General features: G+C 55.7%; 1 protein-coding gene across 1 annotated transcript; it reads left to right on the top strand.

Moving 5' to 3' along the window:
- Nucleotides 1-1,198: 1,198 nt before the first annotated feature.
- Nucleotides 1,199-18,376, top strand: ACE (angiotensin I converting enzyme). Its single transcript, XM_054281481.1, has 25 exons — nt 1,199-1,500; nt 4,715-4,882; nt 6,105-6,192; nt 6,759-6,902; nt 7,105-7,296; nt 7,423-7,520; nt 8,030-8,202; nt 8,525-8,748; nt 10,083-10,227; nt 10,753-10,851; nt 11,055-11,177; nt 11,633-11,844; nt 12,338-12,474; nt 12,742-12,900; nt 13,306-13,393; nt 13,581-13,724; nt 13,939-14,130; nt 14,463-14,560; nt 14,818-14,990; nt 15,420-15,643; nt 15,877-16,021; nt 16,219-16,317; nt 16,671-16,793; nt 17,328-17,515; nt 17,767-18,376. The coding sequence occupies exons 1-25, from the start codon at nt 1,291-1,293 to the stop codon at nt 17,955-17,957; spliced, it is 3,837 nt and encodes a 1,278-aa protein (XP_054137456.1). The 5' UTR covers nt 1,199-1,290; the 3' UTR covers nt 17,958-18,376.
- Nucleotides 18,377-19,111: the final 735 nt, after the last annotated feature.

Below are 19,111 nucleotides of genomic sequence, written 5' to 3'. Positions count from 1 at the left end.
CAGGTGGTGCTGGTGCAGGGGGGATTCCTGGTCAGGGGGATGAAGGGTTTTCATGTGCCCACATCAACCTGTGCAGGTGGAGGGTGCTAGAACAGGGTGTGAAGTTGTGATTTTTGGAGTGAGGTTTAATAGACGTCAGAGGGTTGCAGTCTTCTAAGTTTTGTTTGTTTTTTAATGGCTGTGCACACCCCATAGGATGCCCAGCGCTGACAGGAGGACGTGTCCCTTTTCTAGTGGCCGCACTGTCCCCATGGAGTCACCCCACTTACTCCTTCAAGGGTCCATGATGGTGTCCAGATGCTCTGCAGCTCCCATCAGGGATAAAAGGTCAAGGGATTTCCCTCTGTTCCCCACTAAAAAAAGCTCTCTCTTGGCAGGTGTTCACTATTGTGTCTATGGGGTGGTTGCTCCAACAAGGAGTCATGAGGCCAAGCAACTCAGGGTCTAAGTTCAGCCCAGGCACCATTCCCAGGGCTGAGGCCAGGCCCTGGGGAAAAGGGATTTAGTTGAGTAAATAGAAAACAAAACAAAACAAAGGAGCTATCAAGCCCACCAACACAGGTCTGGTTTTCATTTTGAAGGAACTTTTTGTTACTCGTTTGTCATCAGCCTCCAAGTCCAAAACGCTTGGTGTGATGTGATGTGATTTCCTTCACAAGCGGGAGGAATACTCTGTTTTGTTGAAAAAAGGGGTTCTGTTGGGAAGGGGGTCCCTTTGGCAGGAAGCAGTGCGAGACAGACCTCGCCTGTGTCCCACAGGAACAGTTTCCCTCCTGTGCTTGCACTTGCAGCCCCCGCAGGTGCTCGGGGTGCTGCCGAGGGGCGTGTGCCGTGTGATGCAGGTGAGGGGAGTTCTGCTAAGGACCACTTGACTTCTGCTAAGCACCACTGCGCCAAATCGGGAGGGAACTGGGACCCTGTAGGGATGGAGCTGCATCTCACCCACCCCATCCACCCTAGCCTTTCTCCTCTCTCTTTTTTCTGCCTTTCCCTGGATTCTCTTCCATCTCCTTCCCTCCTTCCTATCCCAGCCCCTTCCCCTTCCCTCCCGGCACTGCCAGGAGCCAAAAGGACTTTGCCCCCCAAGGCAGCGTTCTCTCGCAGCTCCTTCGCGCAAGCCTCGGAGCCGCCGGAGGGAGAGCGGAATACTCCGCTCTTATCTGCGAGGGGAGGCAGGCTCGGTGGGCAGGGTTTGCGCGAAAGCTGCTGGCTTATAAGCAGCCGGCGGCGGAGGCAAAGCCGTCTCGGAAGGCACCGAACGGGGCCCCTCGGTGCCGCGCTCCGGCCGCGATGCCCGCGGCGCTGGCGCTGCTGCTCTGGCTGAGCCTCGCAGGTGCCCTTGGCTCCGACCTCGGGCCCCTCCAGTACGACAGCACCGAGCAAGGGGCCGCCCGCTTCGCCTCAGACTACAACAGCACGGCCGAGACCGTCCTCTTCAAAAGCGTCTCGGCCAGCTGGAATTACAACACCAACCTGACGGCCGAGAATGCCGCTCTGCAGGTGGGTGGCGGGACGGGGGCGATGCCGCCGCGGCGGGGTCCCCAGCGCCGGGTTTGGGGGGGCTGGGTCACGGTGGAGGCATCGGTGGGGTTCCCTTCCTCCCGGCGGGTTTCTGTCTCAGCACCTCGGGGTGGCAAACCGAGGGTGGGAGTTGTGGTCCAGGAGCTGCAGGGGTTTGCCCCAAATTGGCTTTGAGAGAGACTCTGCCCCAGAATGACAGCTCTGGTCCCAGAGCAGAGTCAAGGTTATTTTTAGAGGCGATTCCCTGCTCCCAGCACCTTCCACTTTCCCCCTTCCTAGAACTGGGCCAGGTGTCAGATGTCCCTGTCTCTGTCCCTGCCTGGTGTCACCACATTCCAGTGCTGAGGGTTTTAGTTTGGGGCGGACACCAGGAGCCCAAAGTGCCCGCGAACAGCTGGGTGGCATCGGGACTGAGCCTGCCACCTCTTGTCCCTGTGCCCCCATCCCACGGGGACAAACACAGAGGTGGGAAAGCACTCCAGGCTGTAGGGAGTTAGACATCAGCCCAGATTAGTGCAGGAGGAACCTCTGCAGGGAGCAACGCTGTGTGCATCCCTCAGGCTGCTGTGTGTTCTCCCAGGAGTTTGGATGTGTCTGGCGTGTATTAAGTGGGGCAGGGAGCAGCCCTGGGTCTGCTCTCAGTCGGGTGAGCTCCAGCCCAGCCCAGCCCGGGCAGTGGCAGTGCCTGGACAGGCTGCAGTGGTTTCCCCAGTCCCAGCTGTGCTCAGGGAGCTGCCGGTGGCCCCAGCACGGGGTCAGGGACAAGCCACAGCTCAGGGCACACCTGCCAGTGCTGTGGCTACAGAGGCACAAGGGGCAGTGCAGCCCATAGGTGTGTTCAGCCAGCCCAGTGTCACACAGGGGCTGGCACACAGAGCCCTGAACCCTCCAGATGCCGTGGGGACGGGAGCACAGTGCGTCCTGTGCAGGAAGGAAATGCATCTTCCTGTGCAGGGGAAAGATCACTGCCAGGTCTGGGCACTGCCAATTTGGCAGGACACTCAAGAGGGCCCAGGTGCCCCTTCAGCCTTTTTTTGTCAAGCTGACGTGATGTCTGGGCAGGCATCCAGCTCTAGCTGCAGATGTGGTGGGGCGAGGGACCTTGGGGCAGAGCAGGAACATCCCAGCTACACTGAGCCCATCATTAAGGCCAGGAGAGCACCTTGCATGGACTTCTCTCAGAAGGCGTTTCCAGAGCAGCTTTCCCCCCTTTATGTGCTATTAAATGTGTGAGGATCATGTCCAGGAGCTCCCTGCAATGTCAAGGCTCCTAAGCCAGCCCAGGTAGAGGGAGGGGATCTGAACCCCTGAGATCAGCCCATGGTGGGGCAGCAGGGAGGTGTGCTGGGATGGGGAGTCACTGGTTCCTAAAGGAATAACAGCAGGACCCAAAAGGCTGAATTTGGGGGACCTGGGGGAGCATTGGGCCAGCAAACCCTGCTCATCCATAACACAAGAGGGGCTGAGCCAGGCCACCAGGGCATGGGCAGCTCTGGGGCCTGCCACAAAAGGGGACCCTGTGACAAAGGGACATGAGAGGCAGGAGATCAGAGGTAGGGATGGACAGACAGATAAATGTACCATCATTCACAAGTTGGGATTCTGGGCAAGAGGCAGGCAATGGGGCCTGGGGGCTGCTCACGTCTGGGTGCAGAATGCCTGGGCCAAGGCAGTCCCAGTGCCCTGAGCTGCATCCTGAGCCTTCACTGTGCTCCCAGCAGGGAGGGACTGGGGCAAGCTTTGAGGCTGTGGGTGCCAAGAGGCTCCTGAGCCCCCACAGAGAGAGCCCAGATACAGGAGGAAGGGCCAGGATTGCTGGGCATGGCCACAGCAAGGGGCTCTCAGGCAGCACCAGTGGCCTCAGCTCACTCCACCAGAGCTGTCAGGAGAGTTTGGGGCACAATTTGCCTGACCAAGCACAGGTGCCTGTTCAAGGACAAAACAAAACACAGCTGAACTCTGCTTCCTCCAGCTCTGCACGGGGTCTGGGAAGGGGTAAAGGCATCTCCTGTTGAGAGGGGTGGTGCAAGAGCAGGGTGTCTGTGGGGCTGGCATGTTGGGGGATTGATGCCAGTGATGCTGTGGGCACTGGGATGTCCAAGGGAAGCAGTGAGGGGTAGCCAGGGGCACCTGGCGCTGTTGGCATTCCCACCCCTGTGTCCCACAGCTGTGTGGGTATCTGCATCCAACTCTGCCACACCACAACTCCCTTCCTTCCCTGCTGCCTGCTGACGGAATGTGAAGATTAAAATAAAACAAACCAGGCGTGTTGGATCCAGGCTAAAAATGCCACAAGTCACAGCTAATGAGCTCCATAAATCACACCAGGATGGCACATGGACACTGACCAGGCGCTCTGCACCATCTCACTCCCCCTGCACAGGGCCAGGACGCTCTGAAAAGATTGCAGCTTCCCAAGAATACAGCTGACACTGATCAGGCTGGGATACAAACACCTGCAATGCACCCCATCCCAAAAGCAGGGCCACAGCTGCCTAAACAACACCCCACAGTGTTATTTGGGCATCTTACAGCCAGCCCATGGCCCCAGGAAGGGAGATCAGGGATGGCAGGAGCTGGGTGACAGAGAGACACCCAAAACTGGGGATTCAAAGCAAATGGGTGAACACCAGATGTGGCATTTAGGGTGCAGACAGCCAGTTGAGGAATGTAGAGAAATAGAAGTGTACAGACATAGCGGGGACATAGAGGAAGGAGAAAGGTGGATGTGGCACCTTTATAGTTCTCTTTTGGGCTTCTATGAAAGTGAGAAATGGCAGGATTGGAAATAAAAACAAGCCAGACCTCAGAGCTCCTTCCAAAAGCAGGGTCCAGCAGATGTCAAAGGCAGCCCAGGAGCACCCAGACACCCTGACTGCATGGCCTGGACACCCAATCCCAGCACTCCCATCCCTTATGAGACCCTGGAGCTCCTCCTAAACACCCTCACAGGCCACCCATGGGTGCTCATGGAGAGCTCCACAGGGGAGCAGGGGCTGCAGACACAGATGGAAGCTGCTGTCTCTATCCATGGGTGCTATGGGCTGGGGACAGCCCTGTCTGTCGCCCCATGTCCTGTCACCTCTGACTCCCACAAACCCTCACGGCTTTGCCCTGGCTCCCAAACCATCACCTGGGTGGTGGCACCTCCCAGGGCTGGTCCTGAGCCCCCATGTCCCCTCTCACCGTGCAGGTGGCAGCATCACTGGAGGAGCAGAACTTCACAGAGATATGGGGGAAGAAAGCCAAGGAGCTCTATGGCGACAAGTGGAATAACTTCAGTGACCCCCAGCTGAGGAAAATCATCGGATCAATCCAGACCTTGGGACCCTCCAACCTGCCCCTGGAGATGAGAGAGCAGGTAGGCAAGGTGGTGGAGGAGCCCTGGGCGAGCGTGGGGTGCTGTGAAATGCCCTAGGGGGATTTCTCACAAGCATCCAGACTCCACTGCTGGATGTTGCATTCTGGAGGGTGTCACTGGCCTTACACAGTGATGGAGGAGGAGATGGGGTGCTATGTCCAGGGGATGCAGGATGCCTTCTGGCCCTATTAGCCAGCCCTAACCTTATCTTAGAGCTGTCCCAGCAGGAACTGGAGATTTCCTGCTTACACAGAGCAGTCTTGGGCATCACCTGGAGACCAGCCAGGCTGTCCCAACCCCTCTGGGCTCATCAGGTATGCAGCCCACTGAAAAGAAGGGCTGATGCAGCCACACAGCTCCTGAGCTCCCCATAAGACAAAGTCTGCTGTGCCTTGGTGACGCAGTTCCATGCCAGGGACATCAGGACATCCTGAGCTTTCAGGGCAGTTTATCTGAATTTTGATTTCCGTGCATGAAAATATTGCCCAGGCTGAAGCTGGCAGGTACTCTGCTCTACCTGAGCACAGGACAGGCCCTTCCATCCACAGCTCCCTGAGAGCCATTCCCAGCCAAGCCCTGGCAAAGCCTCGTGATGCAATCCCTTCCGGAGAGGAGTCAGCCCCAGTTCCTTCCAGGAAACCCATCCCTGCCTCCTCCAGACAACAGGCAGCATCATGTCTCCTCCCTGCTCATCAGTCATGTCTCTCCCACCCCTGGGCAGCTCCATCCCACAGCCACCATTGTCCCCATCCCCTCTGCACAGATGGAGCAGAGGAATGGGAGTGGAGAGAGGGACAGAGCAGAGGAATTTCCTTCCCTGACAGTGGGCTTCCCAGGAATGTTCCAGGAAACGTCCTGTTGCTATTGTTTGCTGTTGTTGCAGTTCACAGGAATAAACCCCCCTCATCCTCTGGCTTTTCTTCTCCTGTTTTTTTTAACCCATTTAGATAAACAGCTTGGGCCGTGGCCCCACTGACAAACAGCTTTATAAACAGCCCCTCTCTGGAGCATGGATTGTCTGTCCCAAAGATCCTCCCTGCTCCCACCACGCCAAAACCCCGAGTGATAACGCACTTATCTCACCAAAAATGTGCTGTATAAACACACCAATCCTTCCCCACCTCCATCTGGACACACACACTGCAGAGCAGGGAGATCCTGAAGGGCTGTTCCTGTCCCCTGGCACCCCCTTTCCTCTCAGCATTCTTTTCCTTTCCTACAGTACAACACCATCCTGAGTGACATGGACAAAATCTACTCCACGGCCAAGGTGTGCCTGCCCAATGGCACCTGCTGGGATCTGGAGCCAGGTATGGTCCCTGTCCCCTTGGTCCTGCCAGCTGCTGGGCACCCCATGGCCAGGACTTTGTCCAGGTCCCCACATCCTTGGTGGGTTTGGGTTGGCATATGCCACTCATGTTAATCAGGATTGTCCCAGTGTGAGGATGGGAACTTGTCACCCTGTTTTTTTAAGTTCTTCTAAGCCTTCTGATGTTTACATTCTTGTAATGAACTTTCTCACACACTTGATGTAAATAATTTATAGTTTTGCATTCTTTTATAAAAGAAGAGAGATTTAATAAACTGTTAGTTTGCCCAGTGTCATTGGAGAGGTGGCACTTTCACCCTCCAATCCACTGTCACTTTTGGAAATCTATAAATGCTGAAGTCAGAATTAAACTTCCCTCTTCTTTTCCTTAGAAAATCCAGTGCCCGCATTTTTCTGTTTCGTTTCCTAGAGTAACAGGCACTGGGGTCTGGCACGGTGGTGGTGGCACCTCTGCAGAGCTGTGCCTCCCTCTCCAGCAATCTGAAAAATATCCGAAAAATAGGAGGGCTCTGCTTCCTTATGTTCTCCTTGTCCCCTCTGTCCCAGACCTGTCGGACATCATGGCCACGTCCCGCAGCTACAAGAAGCTGCTGTTTGCCTGGGAGGGCTGGCACAACGCCGCGGGCAACCCGCTGCGCCCCAAGTACCAGGAGTTCGTGCAGCTCAGCAACGCCGCCTACACCAAGGATGGTACAAACCCAGGGGTCCCCAAACAGGGCATGATCAGGGAGCTGGGGTGGAAATTGGGACTGGGATATTGGGATGCAGCCAGGCATCCAGCATCTATTTCCTAAGTACCAACACTTTGGGGAAAGGGGAGAAATCCTGCTGCTAGTCCCTGGTCGCAGCGTTTGTGGTCTGGAGACAGAGGTTTTCCCTGTGTCCCTGGTAGGATTCAATGACACAGGCAGCTACTGGCGCTCCTGGTACGACTCAGACACCTTTGAGAGGGACCTGGAGCACCTCTACAACCAGCTGGAGCCACTCTACCTCAACCTGCACGCCTTCGTCCGGAGGAAGCTGTACGACCGCTATGGGCCCAAGTACATCAACCTGAAGGGTCCCATCCCTGCTCACCTCCTGGGTAAGAGATGAGCCTCCCCCAGCCTGTGCCCAGAGGGGCGCACACAAGGCCAGAGAGGTCCCAGTTATCACTGTGTTTCTCTTCTGACCTGCCACCAGCTCTGCTCTAGCTATTTTCTCTTTTCAGGGAACATGTGGGCTCAGCAGTGGAACAACATCTATGACCTGATGATCCCCTACCCTGAGAAGCCCAACCTTGATGTCACGGGCACCATGGTGCAGCAGGTGAGGGACTCATTGGAGGGACCAGGGAGAAAAAGCAGGAGGTGTTGCCAAGGCTGGCCCATGACATTGACCCCATGGGAGTCATTTCTCATACTTGTATAGGGGACAGCAGAAAATCCATGTCTGGGAGGTGAAGGGACAAAGAAATGGTCTTAGTCCATATCTGGCAATGACCAAAGAGGCAGCAGGTGGACAAAAGTGGGCAGTGCACTGGGACTGCTGCCAGTCCCCAGGCTGGGGGCTGCATTGCTGCATTCACACCATCACACAGCTCCAAGTCCTGCAAGTCCTGCTCCCTTCTCCTGCCCCTGCTGAGCTCCAGCACCATTGCTCGGTGCTTTTTAGCAATGTTCACACCTGTTCTGGTGTCCCCATCACAGAGAGAGGGGCAGGACCTCAGTCCTGGGGAGCAATTCACCCCCTTCCCACAGTCCTGGAGCCCTCAAGGCAAAGCCCAGGGCACAGGCAGCCCCTTCCTCAGCCATAACCCATTGCTTGCTTCCCACCAGGGCTGGAATGCCACTCACATGTTCCGGGTCTCGGAGGAGTTCTTCACTTCCCTGGGGCTCCTGGAGATGCCCCCTGAATTCTGGGAGTTTTCCATGCTGGAAAAGCCGACAGATGGGCGGGAGGTGGTGTGTCATGCCTCGGCCTGGGACTTCTACAACCGCAAGGACTTCAGGTCTGTGGGGGCATGTGGGGACCCAGGGCTACAGGGCAAGACCCTCTCCTATCCCCATTGGTGGTCACCCTTTTGGGTACCCCCCCACCCTTTTGGGTACCCCCCCACCCTTTTGGGTACCCCAGCCTGGCCATGCACCCCAATGTGGCACTTTCTGAGGCGAGGTCTGGAGTGGCAATGCTGCCCTGCCTTCCCCTCCACTTTCCCTCACCCTGTGGGGTGCTGCCACCCTCTCTGGGACTGTGGGGACTCCTTCCCATCAAGGGGGTGCACAGGCAGCTCAGGGGTCCCTCACTGGGCCCATGCAATGCTGTTTTCACAGGATCAAGCAGTGCACAACAGTGACCATGGAGCAGCTGTTCACAGTGCACCATGAGATGGGCCACATCCAGTACTACCTGCAGTACAAGGACCAGCCCGTGTCCTTCCGCAGCGGGGCCAACCCTGGCTTCCATGAGGCCATCGGGGATGTCCTGTCCCTCTCTGTCTCCACCCCCAGCCACCTCAAGAAAATCGGTCTCCTCAGCAACGCTACTGAGGATGAAGGTATGGCAGCCACTCTGGGGAGCTGGGTGACCTGGCACTGCCCGTGGCACTGGGAAGGGTTTGGGACATGCCAGGGTGGGTTGCAGTCTGAAAATGCAGCCCAGAACTGCCACAACCCCTTCTCATCCCCATGGGTCCATGCACAGCCCCCTCTTGTCTCCATGGGTCCATGTAGAGCCTTCCATCCTCTTCACCCCTGAGGCAGGAGTGATGCTCTCCAGAGCTTGTCTGTGCCTTTCCCTTCACCAACAGAGCCCAAACTGGAAAACAACATTTTTGTGCTTGATTGGCTTTGACCTTTCTAGCATTCCTTCCTCCCTGCCCAAGAAGCATCCACCAGTGGAGCTGCTGGTGTGGCTCTGGGGAGGTGGCACCAAGCATGCACGTGCACAGTCACGAGGGCAGGCAGAGGGTGACGTGTCCAGCTGCCAGCCAGCACAGCAGGGCAGGACTTGTCGCTCCAGGCACTGCCCAGCTCATCAAGAGCCTCTTCCTCCCACTGACATCCCTCAGCCAACACATCAAAGCAGATGGTGGCAGAAGAAATTGAGCACTCCCAGACCTGCCCCAGGCGCTGCTTGGCGGAGGAGGGACAGTCCTGGGATCCTCCTGCCGTGTCATTAAATACGTTTTACGACAAGAAAGACATCACAGCAGCCAAGAGCATCGGGCCAGGGCTGCATAAACACAGCGAGGCAGATGGTCTCTGCCTCAAGCCATTGCTACCCGGCTTGCCAGCCCTTGGCAGCCAGGCTGCCACGGTGAAGGCAGCCAATAGCCCCTCAGGGCACTGCTGCCAACCCTTCTCTGACCCCACAGCTTCAGCTGAGTGTCCAGCAGGTCCTTCTCCAAACTTCCTTCCCTGGGTTTCCTTGAGGGGGAAAACAGATGTCACCATCCCCTGTGATCCTCATGGTACTGTGGTGGCTGTCCTAGAGTTGACTCTGCTTCTGGGTCTAAACCATCAGAGCCTTTGCAGTGGTGTGACTGCAGAACAAACTCCCCCAAAGCCCCTCATCCTGAAGGCCCCAGGGTGGAAGTGTGAAGATTTACACTCGCCAAAGATCTTTTAACTCCGAGAGCTGGGCTAAGGACAAGGGAACACCATATTTGTCATTGTCATTGTCCCCACTCAGTAAAAGGCACGTGGAACTGTATTTATAGAAACCTCCTGTGTCCTACAAAACCTTCTCTAGGAAAAAGGTTGGATGTTGAGATGCTGTGCCCATTTCTCATCCAGATCTACCCGCCCTCTTGTCCACTAAAATTCTAGTGCCTGTAGTGCTGTCTATGCAGAATCCTTTCCAGCCTGGTTCAGGCTGTGTTTCATGCAGAGAGCAATATCAACTACCTGCTGAAGATGGCCCTGGAGAAGATTGCCTTCCTGCCCTTTGGCTACCTCATCGACCAGTGGCGCTGGAACGTGTTCAGCGGCCGCACGCCGCCGAGCCGCTACAACTACGACTGGTGGTACCTGAGGTGGGGACAGTCACCAAGGGGGGATGTGGGTGGGGAAGCTGGGCGTGTGCAAGGAAGAGGGGCAGGAAAGAGGAAAGAAAAAGCGTAAAAGTAGCCATGGAAATGGTGGGAGAGCGATGGATGGATGGATGGATATACATGGAATCATGCTCTAACTGTGCAGATCTCTTCAGCACTGTGCCAAGCCTTCCCATCCTTTGACTAGGTCATTCTGACCCTTTATTATTCCTTTATTATTCATGTTGTCCACAGAACGCTACAACTACGACTGGTGGTATCTGAGGTGGGGGTCTCACCAAGGGGGGATATGGCTGGGGAAGCTGGGCATGTGCAAGGAAGAGAGGCAGGAAAGAGGAAAGAAAAAGCGTAAAAGTAGCCATGGAAATGGTGGGAGAGCAATGGATGGATGGATAGATGGAATCATGCTCTAACTGTGCAGATCTCTTCAGCACTGTGCCAAGCCTTCCCACCCTTTGACTGGATTCTTCTGACCCTTAATTATTCCCATGCTCATGTTGCCCACAGAACCAAATACCAGGGCATCTGCGCCCCGATTTCAAGGAACGAGAGCAACTTTGACCCTGGAGCAAAGTACCACATCCCAGGGAACACGCCTTACATCAGGTAGAGGAAATGCTGGCAAGGGGACCAAGGTTTGGGGTGCAGTGGTTGGGGGATCACCTCTGTGAGCAGGGACTGTCATGTGCTGCTCCTGCTCAAGACACAGAGATCTCCCAACACTTGGACCACAAATGTTGGGGTTGAGCTCTTGGACTTGTGTGCTTCCCTTTGTCCCCAGTTCTGACCTTCATGGGCTTCCTTGGCAGGTACTTTGTGAGCTTCATCCTCCAGTTCCAGTTTCACAAGGCACTGTGCCAGGCCGCCAACCACACCGGTCCCCTGCACACCTGTGACATCTACAGGTCCAAAGAGGCTGGAGACAAACTCAGGTGGGGACAGAGGAGGGTCAGGAAAATCGCCATGGGCAGATGTGTGCATGGAAGCTGATGGTGTGCAAAGGAAGGAAGGAAGAAAGGAAGGAAAAGTGAACTGGAGAAATAGCTTTGCAGATGGATGGATGGATGGAAATACATGGAAGCGCTGGGGTGGGGTGAGTGGTCCTCACCACCAGAGTGTTGCTATTGTCCCAGCCATGAGCTCCCACCCAGACAAGAGGTCACTAAAGCACAGTTGGCTCCTGTTGATTCCCTGGGTGTTAAATGCATGAGTGTGTGACAGGGAATCCTCAGTTCCCATGCTGGGGACAGGTGGTGGCCTCCAGGGCAGTTCCCACGTTCATGTCCCACTCTGGAACAGCATTTTCAACCCTTAAGATGCTGAGATACTATCACTGCTTCTCTCCCATCCATCCTCTGGCCTCATGCTGGCTCTTGCTCCTTCACAGGGAAGTGTTGAAAGTTGGATCCTCAAAGTCGTGGCAGGAAATCCTCTTGAATCTCACTGGCTCGGGTCAGATGGATGCTGGACCCCTTCTGGAGTATTTCAGCCCTGTCACCAAGTGGCTTCAGGAGCAGAACAACAAGACCAACGAGGTTCTGGGCTGGCCTGAGTTTGACTGGCGTCCCCCTGTCCCTGAAGGCTACCCTGAAGGCATTGGTAAGGCTGCAGCTCCATCCTGGGTTTGGGAAGGGCCAGGAAGAAGTTCTCCAAGGGACGTCATTAATCCACAGGCAGAAGCAGAGGAAGGTCTCTGCTGTGGGTGGGGTGTTCCCCATATCAGGAATAGAGGAATAACCAGCTCCAGGGAAGTCCCATGGGGTGTTGCTTCCCAGGAGGCAAGTGCCATTGTCTGAGGCTGTGTAATGGTGTCATCAGTCGTGGTGTGAAGAGTTTATCCTCTTAATTATATCCTTTGTGCTCATGTGGGAGAGCCTAGGGCATGCAAATTGTCCTGTCATCCCATCCTCTGTCCAATGGGACACCCCAGCTGGGCACTTCTTCCCCAGTTCTTAGCTCAGCCTGCTCCCAAGTTGTGGCATCCTTCTGTGGACCTGCAGTTCTGGGAAAAGCTTAATTATGGCTTCTCCATAGTGCTCTTGCAACTCTCCTGACCTTTCTTGTCTCTTCCCCCATTTATTTCCCCCTCTAGACAAAATAGCAGATGAGGCACAAGCTAAAGAGTTCTTGTCCGAGTACAACAACACAGCTGAGGAAGTGTGGAATGCCTACACCGAGGCCTCCTGGGTCTACAACACCAACATCACTGACCACAACAAGGAGATCATGGTATGGGAACGACCCTGGGGCTGTGCAGGGAGAGCCAGCAGCCAGGGAGGGCAGGTGGTACCCAGGGCACATTTCACAGAAGCTCTGAAAACCAGGGCAGCCTCTGCCCATCGTAAAGGGAAAAGGTTCCCACCCTTTTCCTTGAAAACCCTCATCATCCCATGAGGTGCCCACAAAGGGGAAGGTGTCAGTCGTGGGATGCCAGGTGGTGTTTCTAGCAGTGGCCTGTGTCTTCTCCCTGAAGTAACTCCTCTTCTCTCGCTGTAGCTGGAGAAGAACTTGGCCATGTCCAAGCACACCCTGGAGTACGGCATGAGGGCCAGGCAGTTTGACACCTCCGATTTCCAGGACCAAAGTGTCACCCGCATCCTCAAGAAGCTGAGTGTCATTGAGAGGGCAGCCTTACCTGAGGATGAGCTGAAGGAGGTGAGTGGCAAGGGGACAGAGCAAGAGAGGGTGTGCCTTGCCATCACCTTGTGTGAAGACAAAAGTTTCTCTCAGAATTTAAGAAATGCCACTGAGCAGCCACCATTTGCCTTGAAGAAGGCGATAGCTTGGTACCGTCTGCACAAAGCCAAAATCCTTGTCTTCAGGGTTTCCCACCCAAAGGTTGCCTATCCCAGGCTGCAGCAGGGCCTGGATTTTTGGGTGACAATAGCACATTGCTTGTTGGCCCCAGGCCCTCTTGTATGGACTCTATGTTGCCTCTGTTGGGGTCACACTTGATCTTGGAAGGGACCAGAGTAAAACACCCAAAAACCTCAATGGGCTGGGACATCCTCCAATATCAAGAGCAAGGATAACCACTTTACACACTGATTTCCTTTGCAGTATAACACCCTGCTCTCAGACATGGAGACCACCTACAGCGTGGCCAAGGTCTGCAGAGAGAACAAAACCTGTCACCCACTGGATCCTGGTAAGAGCTAGCAGGGTGTCCTGTGGGGCAAAAGAAGGGAGGGAATTTTTTAAATGGGGGCATGAAAAAAGGCCATGAAGAGTTCTTTCACCTTCTCTGTGATGGCCCCTGAGCAACATGGTATAGAACCATTGTACCTGCTCAGCCCGTCCAACAGCATCTCAGTGGCTTTGTTGTTCTCTTTCAGACCTTACAGACATCATGGCCACCTTTCGGGACTACGACGAGCTCCTCTTTGCCTGGAAGGGCTGGCGGGATGCTTCTGGGAAGAAGATGAGGAACAACTACAAGCGATATGTGGAGCTGAGCAACAAGGCAGCCGTGCTCAATGGTCAGTGCTCTGCTCCCCTAGAGCCCACCATGGCCCCAGCCCTCTGTGAGCAGAGGATTGGGCTCTTCATCCAACTGGGGGTCAAAATCCCAAGCGTGTGGAGGTCTCACTAACTCCCAGGAGATCTACTCTCACTTTCTTGGAGTGTCTGAACAGCAAGACAGTCTTGCCCAAAAAGAAGAGTCTGACAGCTTCTGCTCTTGCCCAACCACAGGCTACACGGACAATGGGGCCTACTGGAGATCCCTGTATGAGACACCCACCTTTGAGGAAGATCTGGAGAAGCTGTACCTGCAGCTGCAGCCCCTGTACCTCAACCTGCATGCTTATGTACGCCGAGCCCTCTACAAAAAGTATGGTGCAGAGCACATCAACCTGAAGGGTCCCATCCCTGCCCATCTGCTAGGTAAGGGCTCTGCTTGAGCAATGCTGCTTCTCCCACCAGGTGTGGCTGTCTCTGTGCCGTGCCAAGAGTTAACACTGGTCTCTGTTCAGCTCTGGCTGAAGGGAAAAGGTCCCCTGGGATGGGTCTGTAGAGGCCAATCTGCCCCAAGGAAGGGCAGCACGTTCAGCATGATTCAACTTCTCTTGCATGGCTGGGCTACTGCCTACATTGCCCTCATGCAGACAGGGCAGGGACCAGGCAGGGTGATCCACCTGTGCAGGAGGAGGGAGTAACTGGTTGTTCTCCTCTCCCTGTCACCCTCCTGACATGTGTCATCCTTCTGTGCTCCCCAGGCAACATGTGGGCTCAGTCATGGTCCAACATTTTCGACCTGGTGGTACCTTTCCCAGATGCCACCAAGGTGGATGCCACCCCAGCCATGAAAAACCAGGTCAGTGCTTTTCTAGGCTGCTCTGGGGAAGTCCCTTGGGACCCAGCAACCTTTGGCTGTTACCACCACCCATGATGCCAAATGCTCTAATGCTGCCAAAAAAATCCATGCCTCATCTGTATTCTCCCTGCCTCTATATGCCAAGACCTGGATCCAAGTCTAGCTGCCTCCAGGAGATTCCCCTGCCCAGAACAAGTTTATCCCTGTCCTCCCATCCTTCCACATTGCCCCTCAGCGGGTCTCTGCTCTTTCCCCAGGGCTGGACACCCAAGAGAATGTTTGAGGAGTCAGACCGTTTCTTCACCTCTCTGGGCCTCATCCCGATGCCACAGGAGTTCTGGGACAAGTCCATGATTGAGAAGCCATCGGATGGGCGGGAGGTGGTGTGCCACGCCTCAGCCTGGGATTTCTACAACCGCAAGGACTTCAGGTGCCCCTGGGGAGCAGGGGGTGGCCGCTGCTGCTGTGGCGCTGGGGCCGAAAGGGTCCTTGTAGGATAAGGGCAGGTAGGCTGATGCCACCACAGTGTGGCTGTGGCACCCCAGCTGTGGCGCTTCTCTTGGTACCCAAGATGCTGGTAGGAGTCCCCGTGGTGGATGGAGGGCAATCCATGCCTGCCCTGCCCTGTCCTGGAGAATGGAAAAGCTGATGAACAGGGACAGGGGATGGGCAGGGTCAGCAGGAGATGCAGGAGGAGGAAGAGACCAACCCAGTGGAGTAGGACCAGCCTGGCGTGGCATCAGATGTGGGGAGGGGGCACATGGAAAGGAAAAACAACTCAAGGGGGTGTGATGGTTCCTGGAGGTTTTCATGCCACCATTTCCCTCCCTTTTCCCCCAACCCCTGTGTCCTGGTCCAGGATCAAGCAGTGCACCGTGGTGAACATGGATGACCTCATCACAGTGCACCACGAGATGGGCCACGTCCAGTACTTCCTGCAGTACAAGGACCAGCCCATCTCCTTCCGTGACGGGGCCAACCCTGGCTTCCACGAGGCCATCGGGGATGTCATGGCCTTGTCTGTCTCCACCCCCAAACACCTCCACAGCATCAATCTGCTGGACCAGGTCATGGAAAACGAAGGTGAGCTGGAGGGCCACACAGCAAATGTGGGGATGCTGATGTGAACAGCTGGAAGTGCACGTGGTCAGGAGGGGCTGGGCAAGGTTGAAGGGCTCAGGGACACACATGGTGGCTTTGCATGAATGGAGGGGACAGGAGCTGTTGGGGACACCCAGTTCTGGGGCAGAATGACCCACGGAGGGAGGAGAGGTGGGTACAGCACTGACTTGCTCACACCTTCGTGCCCTGGGCAGAAAGTGATATTAACTACCTGATGAGCATCGCCCTGGACAAAATTGCTTTCCTGCCCTTCGGGTACCTCATGGACCAGTGGCGCTGGAAGGTGTTTGATGGGCGGATCAAGGAGGATGAGTACAACAAGGAGTGGTGGAATCTCAGGTAGGATTGAATTCAGACCCCTGTCTGGGACAAGGCTGTCATCCCACTGGGTGTTTTCTCCCTGTGGTCCAGCTGACTGCAATGGGAATGGTGAGATGCACAGCCCCTCCCTCTGTCCTCACACCCCACTCTGTTCCTTCCCACTTTGCCCCATCTCCTCCTCCCCAAGCTGGCCTGACTCTCCCTCTCTCACACAGGATGAAGTACCAGGGCTTGTGCCCACCAGTACCGAGGTCTGAAGATGACTTTGACCCCGGGGCAAAGTTTCACATTCCTGCCAATGTCCCTTACATTAGGTGAGCCAGCAGGGCTGGGGCACGAGGGACACCACCTGGACATAAAAGCAGGATCCCCAGGTCAGATGCCAGCAATGACACTTTCTCCATGGCTGGTGGTACCATCCTGCATGGGCTGGGCAGCTCCAGAGACCCTAAGAAGTCTGAATTTAGGGGGATTTCTCCCTATCCAAGGAAGATGAGCTCAATCACTCCAACAAACATAAAACGCATTATGGGAGAAAGGTGTAGCTCCAAAACCACTGATGCTCCTCCAGACTGGGAGGGTGCAACCAGAGAACGAGGGGAGCCACATCCTCTGTTGCACAGACACAAGCAGGGTCCATTCCCATCTCTTCATGCCTTTCCACCAGGTACTTTGTCAGCTTTGTGATCCAGTTCCAGTTCCACCAGGCACTCTGCCATGCAGCTGGCCACACCGGTCCCCTGCACACCTGTGACATCTACCAGTCCAAGGAGGCTGGGAAGATCTTGGGGTAGGTTTGTGGGCAGGGTAAAGCCAAGGCAAAAATATCCCCCAAATACCTTAAAGCCAGCCCAGCAAGACAGGAGGCAGCACAGCCCCTGCTCATCCCTCCCATCCCATTCCTTTCCTGGGGGGACACCCTGGGCTGGGCGCTGGGGCTGTGATTGCAAAGGCAGCCACTAGATGGTAGCTAGGCCCCTGACAGGGGGAAGGCTCCCTCCTCCTCCTCCTCCTCCTCCTCCCAGCCCCCAGTTCCTTAGGGAAAACAACCCCCTTGCTTCAAGCAAAGCACCTGCAAAATTAACTCTTTCACCTAGGGACTGCTCTGCATCAGGCTGGATTCACAGGAGGTCTTTAATCCATGCAAACCCCTCTTCCCCCACAGATAAATGTCCTTCCCTGTGCTCCAGGCTGGCAGCCCTATGGTCCTGGGGGCTCAGACTGTACCCAGGGATGCTGACACCAAGAGCTCCAAGGGAAAGGGAGGGGCTGGCAGCCAAGAGGGTGATGGGGAACGCACTGGAGCTGATTTCTCCTGCCACAGGGATGCCCTGAAGCTGGGCTTCAGCAAGCCATGGCCCGAAGCCATGCAGCTCATCACAGGACAGCCCAACATGTCAGCAGAGGCCCTGATGAGCTACTTCGAGCCACTCATGACGTGGCTGGAGAAAGAGAACCAGAAGAACGGGGAGGTCCTGGGCTGGCCCGAGTACAGCTGGACTCCTTACACAGGTATGCAGGGCTCAGCCAAGCACAGCAGGCCCACGACTGGCCAGGGCTCAGCCCTCACCAGGGGCAGAATGAAATGGAGCTCTCTTGGTGCCACTTGGCCATCCCAAAAACCACAGGGTGTTTGGATACTTCTCCTTGATTCCTCGTGGAGCTGAGGCCAAAGGGCATCCAAGAGACCAGAACGGTGGCCCGATATACCACAGCCCAGAGCCCTCAGCAACAACCATGTCTCTCTTTTCTCTCTTTTCCAGCCCAGCAAGATGACTCCAGCAAAACTGATTTCCTGGGAATGTCCCTGACCAAAAGTCAAGCCACAGTTGGGGGCTGGGTCCTGCTCGCCCTGGCACTCCTCTTCCTGATCACCACCATCTTCTTCGGTGTCAAGTTCTTCTTAGCCAGGGGAAAGGCCTTCACATCCATCTCAGAAATGGAACTGAAATAAGGCAGAGCCACCAGCAGGGCAACAGACAGGGTGCAAGCATGGGCACTTGGCCAGGCTGGCAGCCATGCCATGGGCACACTTGCCAAGGAAGCCATGGGTTTCCACAACCCAGGATTACTCTCTCCTATCAGGTCAGACATTCCTTTCCACTATGCAAGAGCCAGAGCAGAGAAGAGCTATTTATTTGTCAATGTCTGAATCAGGGGAAAGAGAAGTTGAGGCTCCGGCAGGCACGGAGCCGTCACAAGCTGCCCCTGTGCCCAGGGCTGGAGCTGGTCCAGCCTGGTCACCCACCAGCCAAATCTGATCTGTGGGCAAAGCCACAGAGACTTGAGTGACAGAGGGCAGTTTGGGGAGGGATGGAGCACATCCTGGTTTGCCTGCTACCAGGCTGTTCGCTTGCATGGATGAAAAATAAACCTGTGTCTTGTCCCCCTTGGAGCAGCAGCTCAGCTTCTTCTTGCAGGTGGGCTGGGGGCTCAGTGGAACGAGGCTCTCAAACAGGAGAGCTGCCACCCCAACCCAGTGCAGACACAAATCCCTGGGGACCAGGGGGGGATGATGCTTTGGGGCAACATAACTGCAGCACCCCGCTTCTCCCCTCCCCATCTGAAAGATGAGCATCCCTTTGCAGCACCTCCATCCTCCCCTGAACCGCGGCTCCGTCAGAGCTGACAGCTCGTGGGTTCCCAGCGCAGCCTCAGGGACGGGCTGAATCAGGGCCAGGCATCCCCAAAGTCCAGACACGAGCTGTTTAAAGGGCTGGGGGTCACCAGGCTGGAGCTCACCACTGCTGTGACTCCAGCAGCAGTGCCACGCTTGCGTAAGAGCCGGGGAGGGGGTTCCAAGGTCAGCGATCGCCTCCTGCCCTCCAGCTCCTGATTATCTCGGGATCAGCCGTGCTTTGAGGCCCACCAGTCCCCCCCTATGTCCTCCCCATCCCCGGCCTCGTCTTTCTTCTGCTTCTGTAAATAAAACTTCCTATTTGTTCTGCAGTGATTAGGTGCAAAACTAATCCCAGGCCGGGGATTATTGCAGCCTTAAAGAGCTGTGATCTGCTGCAGCCCGGAGCAGCAGGGGAAATGAGGGGATCTGGATCATCCACCCGTCCCTATCCCATCCCGTGGCCTCTGCCCTCGGTCGCAGGAAGCTGA

This window comes from Melozone crissalis, unplaced genomic scaffold (assembly GCF_028551555.1).
Source record: "Melozone crissalis strain CALT ecotype California unplaced genomic scaffold, PUWL_Pcris_2 ptg000032l_1, whole genome shotgun sequence".
Classification (NCBI taxonomy): domain Eukaryota; kingdom Metazoa; phylum Chordata; class Aves; order Passeriformes; family Passerellidae; genus Melozone; species Melozone crissalis.
This window is presented reverse-complemented; position numbering and strand designations above follow the sequence as displayed.